The sequence below is a fragment of the Helianthus annuus genome, chromosome 17 (assembly GCF_002127325.2).
Source record: "Helianthus annuus cultivar XRQ/B chromosome 17, HanXRQr2.0-SUNRISE, whole genome shotgun sequence".
NCBI classification, from domain to species: Eukaryota; Viridiplantae; Streptophyta; class Magnoliopsida; order Asterales; family Asteraceae; genus Helianthus; species Helianthus annuus.
The window spans coordinates 57,217,016-57,223,015 of record NC_035449.2 but is presented as its reverse complement, the minus strand read 5'-3'; the positions used below and the strand labels follow the sequence as shown (position 1 = coordinate 57,223,015).

Sequence of the window (6,000 nt, the reverse complement as noted above, 5' to 3'; positions counted from 1 at the left end):
ATAAAATATTAAATGGAACAAGTCACGAATGATGGAGTGATAAAGCAAGTTTTGCATTTTGATCGATAGAGATAAAATATTAAAAGTTGTTAGGTTAAAGCTAAGAGTAAACATGGAGGTGGGACGATAAAAAGTAAAATCTCAACCCAAAAACATATCTGAGACGGTACCGGTATAATCGTTCAAACCGGTATACCGGATTTTACCGGCGGTACAAAGTCTACGTCGTTTCTCCTACTTACCGGGGTATTTCGGACCGGATTTACATCTGAAAACAGTAATACCAGTATAACCGGCCGGTATTTACCGGTTTTAAAAACATTGGTTAGAACCGATATAACACGAATGGTTTAGACTTTTTATCAACCAACCCGAACCGGTTTAAAGTTTGAACCCGATCTATTCAGCAAATACGGAGTGAGTAAAAAATAAAAGCAAAAGACCTAAATACCCATCCCCGTTAAATCTCTGTGAAATCTTGTTCGTTGCCGGTTGCCCCCTCTGCATACCCTCGCTTCCGGCCACCGTTATTAACTCGCTATTTCTTCCTTTCAGGTAATCTATCTATCTATTCCTCTCTGTTTATCATCCTACTTTTCTATTCTTATATAAAGTCCAAAAGATCTTAGCAATTAGGGTTTACAAAACACATCGTTTTTTATCCTCTATAATCGATGTTTTACTTGATAAATCTAACACAAATTTGTTACGAATTTGATTGAAAAGTATTTCAGTAGTTGCGTCATGCGTGTGGATTAGGGTTAGGTGGTAGTTTGTTGATTATTATTATTATTATTGTTATTAGCTGATAGGGTGTTTCTGCTTTATATTCTCTGTTACTGTTGTTAATCTTCAATTGATCAATTGAATGAGTTTTGTTGATTATATTTATAATAACAAGATGAAATATATTGATGCAAGATGAATGCTTGACCTAAAAGTTAAATTTATATGCCTGGATCGTTTTTATTACGCGCACAATGTCTGTTTTACATGTGATAGATAAACCGTTAGGCTTTGTGATGCGTACGTATATCCCTGATGGCGTGTGTCTGTATGCTACATTGTGTTGTAAGCTGATAACTGTATGGTCCTTGATGTAATATACATGATCAGAGATGGATCTGGAGACGGAAAATAGAATTGCTGCTATTCTGATGAAAGAGGCAGCGGAATTGAGGCGGGAAGCTGCAAGAGATGGAATAGATGCGTATCTTCGTCCTAATGTAAGGGGCAGGCCGAATTCACGGTTTCTCACTGCAACGGTTCTTGGTGTGCAACAGTGTAAGTTATATTGATGATGTTATAGATCACTTGCTGTTTTGGTTGGCTTACGTTGTTTATTTCTATGTTATATGATACATTTGTGATTTGTGCATCTATTTGTGGTCTGAATTTGAATGATTCTTTCCAGCGAATCGAGCAGTGGAAGTAAATGAGATGTGGCGAGCACGCGAAAAGGAAAAAGAATTGGATAACAGGTTTAAGAAATACGAGAAACGAGGTGCATATAATGGTGTTAGTGACTCCAAAAGGAGCACAAGTTCTAGGATTGAGGATTATGAAAGGAAACATACGTCTGTATGCTCATCAAGCAAAAGTGCAATTGAAGGCGAACTAAAGGATGATGAGATTGAAGAATTCTTGCACTCAAGGTACTATCTCTTGTGCTCTGCACGTCTGTGTGTGTGTGTATCAACGTATTGACCAATCAACTTGTTTGATTATGGCAGGGCGAAACGGGGTAGGGGTACCGTTGGGTCCAGGATGGATGAGACGGGCCCATACCTCCCTGATTCTAAAGGGAAAACGCATCTTGAAAGCCCTAACGACACGGGGTACAGAGAAAATGGCGATAACAATCGTGCCATTCTTGGTCCCGAAAAGCCTCGTAATCTCAAGTCAAAGTCAAACTCATCTTCAGACGAGGAGTCTTGTGAAGAAAGAGAGAAAAGGGCCAAAAGAAGCAAGCATCGTTGCAGTAAGCACAAATCAAGAGACAAGTCTGTTGATAAAAAGAGGAAAAGGGAGAAGAAAAGAAGCAAACATCATAACTAGTAAGACCATCTATGTATACTTTTTGGGGGATTTGTAAAATCAAGAAAGCTTGCAAGGGCTTTATGGATATCTGAAATCCAAAGTGTCTACATTTTGAAATGCTTTAATGTTGTGTAACCCTAATCTATTTATTATATATAGATGGTGGGCCTTTGGAACTCTGTGTGAGCTTGTGAGCACCTTGGTTTTGAAAAGCGATAGGCACACAAAAGCGACAAGGTCTAAAATTGAGGCGCAAAGCGCAAAAGCGGAGGGCTTTTCGTACCCGAGGCGCAAGGTGTTTATATAATTTATTTATATATATCCCATAGGTTTCTAGCTTCCTTTAACCAAAATATAGCAGCTATAAATAAGGCTTTTATACCATTTTACTTGCATGTACAAGTCAAAAAACCCAAGGTACAACATTTTTCTGCATTAAAACGCCTCAGATACATGAGGCGCGCGCCTCAGGCCAAAAAGCCCCCAAAAAACCCCTAAAATCTGCGCTTCTTGTAATTACACAAGGCGCTGAGCGAAAAAGCCCCAGAAGCTGCGCCTCACGCCTCAGCCTGACTGATCCTTGTAATGACACAAGGCGCTGAGCGAAAAAGCCTCAGACGCGCTTTTTAAAACCAAGGTGAGCACTGAATAATAGAAATACCCACTAGTTGCATCGTTGACATAGGTCAGATTAGATTGAGCCACGTAAAATACTTGTGTTCGTTTTCTTATCTGATTATCTATGCGTGAGAAAGTGTTTGTTGGTGTGCATCATTTCCGGTTAGCAATCCCAGAACCGCTACCAAAGTCAACACTGCCAGCAGCTTTGCGCCGCTGTTGACCGCCGCAGCCCTTAACAGCAGTAGCCGCTGCAATGTCCGTGTATTGGTGTATGGCCTGTACTCCAACCCCAGTACGGCCCGTACCATAGTGTTCTCAGTTCCAGTTCACCATCGTGATACCCAACAGTGAGAACCCAACCGGAACTCTCAAGGAACCACATTGTGATGATAAAATGGAGAGAATTGAAAAAAAAAAAATTTCAATAACAGAGTCTAGTCTTCAACATGCCATGTGTTCTTGTTATCATTTATTCCTTCTCACTTTGAAACCCATCTTCACAACCATGATTGCTATCATACAGTACTATCAAAAGCCATAAGCTATCAACAAACTCCGATTTTAAGCATGTTTAACTTAGAGCAATTTTAGCAATATGGGTTAGTTGGGGGTAAATTTCGATACGTTCTAGGTGTGATGGGTTCACGACTAAATCAGTGAACTAATCCACATGAGACACTAAAAATGAAGAAACGGTCATAAATCATAAGGCTCGTAAACAGGAGTAAAATGGATGGACTTGCATGCCAGTCATGACCACCATGAACCCATCACTGAAAATGTGTCATCACCACCACTTGGCGGCCAGTGTCGGTGTTGTCACAACTATCTTCCGACCATCGCATTCACTGCCGCACAAAAACTACTAAGACGGTGAAACAAGAGTGTTGGTTATTTGCTATCACATTTATTATTTACGATAAAGAAGAAATAAACAGTTTTCTTTGAAGATGACTAGCAAATAATAATCGGAAGCAAAGTAAATAAATAAGAACGTTTCTTGTTTTTTTATAAGATGGTCATTAAGAGGCTACCTCTTAATGGAACCATTAAGAATTTTACCAATGAGAAGGTAGAAGAATGTGACATGTGATGATTTACCATTCAGAGGTTACCTCTTAACCATTCAGACTTGAGGTTACCTCTTATTCATTCAGAGGTTTTAAACCATTAAGAGGTAGCATCTGAATGGTCATTAAGAGGCTACCAAACAGCCCCATAGTTTTTAATGAAAAATAACATTTTCTAATTATACATGTAAACTTAATATACTGTTTATTATGGAACATAAAAATGTTTTAGGCCGGCCCATACCATTCAGAACCATTTTGACGTACTTGTAATTACCCAACTTTCGGTCCTGGCCGTTTGGAAACGTTTTGACCTAGAGGCTAGAGCTAGAGGTGCACAAATCGTGTTGTGTCTCAAACCCAAACCGGTTTCAAACCAATTTGGGCCTCCACTGGTTTGTGGTGGAACTGTTTTGGGGAAGAAACCCGTTTGGGCCCGCACCTAATTACTGTTTTCGTCCCTGTGGTTTGTCAAAAATCATTATTTCAGTCCATTAGTTTAAAAATTGCGAGTTCAGACCTTGTGGTTTCACTTTCGTAACAATTTCAGTCCCTGTGGTTTCACTTTCGTAACCATTTCAGTCCCTGTGGTCTGTTAAGTACATGGACTGAAATGGTTACGAGGTGGACTGAAATAGTTACGAAAGTGAAACCACAGGGACTGCAATCGTAATTTTTAAACTAATGGACTGAAATAGTTATTTTTGGCAAACCACAGGGACGAAAACAGTAATTAACTCTTTCCTATTTTATTCATTATTAAAGAAAACAATGTAAATTAAATGACTTTAAAAATAAGGCAATTTTAAAAATAGATTTTGCAGAGTTTTTTAAGCATGAGAAATCTAACTTATAATAAAAGATTTCAAATAATGCCACATGTCATTCTCTCCTTTAACCTCATAAATTTTATTTATATTTGTTTAATAAATTTTTTTTAATATTAATATTAATTAATAACTAATATATAAATATCTTATTTTTATCCTTATTTTTATCTAAAATTAATAAATAACTTCAATTTTGCAATTTAGACCCTTTGTTTTTTTACTTTTAAACCAAAGTTTTTCATCTTTTGCAATTTAATCCCAACTCTTTTTTATTTTCAATTTTGACCCACCATACTTTTCATCTTTCCCAAGTTTTTCGTTTCGTTCTAAATTTTGCGAGTTAACGCACCGCAACGTGCGTGTAGGGTTCTAACATTTTTTTGTATATTTTTTCCGCGTTTGACTGGCCCATCGCATCACATCTATTTTTCTGCGTTTGACAAGTTCGTCCAACACAAGAGTCCTGTATGGACTTAGTTATTTTTTTCTATGTTTTACGTTTCGGTTTAATTTCTCAGCAACAAGCGTGCGTGATTCAGAGATTTTACGTCTGCCATTCGCTCGGCGTTATTTTTTCCCGTTTTTATTTATTTTGTTTTTACGAGCTTTTCCGGTGTTGGTGGTCGCTGACAATGGTATAGTATTGCTATTACTCAACACAGTTTTATAACAAGCGCTGCAACGCAATGAATTTTTACTATATGTTTAAAACGTCTATTAAATAAATTATAATTTAATATTATAATAATAAAAATGGTAAAGAATGGGTTAATCCGATATTTGAAAACCGGTTTACTTCCGTGCTTTGAAAACACTTATAATGTTATTAGACTCGTGTAATAAACTGGTTTAAGGATAGAATATCTTCATAAGAATTTTGATACAAGTCTATACTCACCGGATATCCTAAATGGAGTTATATTTTTAGGCTTGCCAAATCATTGGTAATTACCAAAGTTCAGTGTTCCAGTGACATTATCAAGAAATATTGATCAAAAGAATGGTTTATGTAATGGAACTCGACAACAGGTCCTATCACTGGGTGACCAGGTTATTGAGACACTCGTATTATCCGGAACTAATACTGGCACTTGAACGTTTATCCCTAGATTTCGTTTAATAAAAACGCCAATTAAAATGGTTGGGAAGATACTAAAAACTAATTTAAACACTAGGACAATTGATTTAAGTTGGTTTACATCATTAACAATTATGGTTAAGTGATTCTTTAATTAAGGGAAACTGATTAATCCTAACTCTGGAAATGTTTACAGATAATCCCAACTTTTAACGTATTTTCCTTTAGTGATCTGATACTAACTTAACCCCGTTAGCTTTTTTTTTTAAAAATTACAAGTTTTGTCATTTATCTTGATACCCTTTTTCATGCGGTGTTCTTTTCAACGTATTTGACAGGTTTTCCCTTTATAGGGAAAATT

General features: G+C 37.0%; 1 protein-coding gene across 2 annotated transcripts; it reads left to right on the top strand.

Annotated features, from left to right (window-relative positions):
• Positions 1–423: 423 nt before the first annotated feature.
• On the top strand, positions 424–3,052 carry LOC110922161. Of its 2 annotated transcripts, none has more exons than XM_022166474.2 (5): positions 424–555; positions 1,117–1,284; positions 1,415–1,655; positions 1,734–2,057; positions 2,826–3,052. In XM_022166474.2, the coding sequence occupies exons 2-5, from the start codon at positions 1,119–1,121 to the stop codon at positions 3,010–3,012; spliced, it is 918 nt and encodes a 305-aa protein (XP_022022166.1). In that variant the 5' UTR covers positions 424–555; positions 1,117–1,118; the 3' UTR covers positions 3,013–3,052. The 2 variants fall into 2 exon arrangements, with proteins under 2 accessions (XP_022022166.1, XP_022022167.1); XM_022166475.2 differs by lacking the exon at positions 2,826–3,052 and adding an exon at positions 2,200–2,825.
• Positions 3,053–6,000: the final 2,948 nt, after the last annotated feature.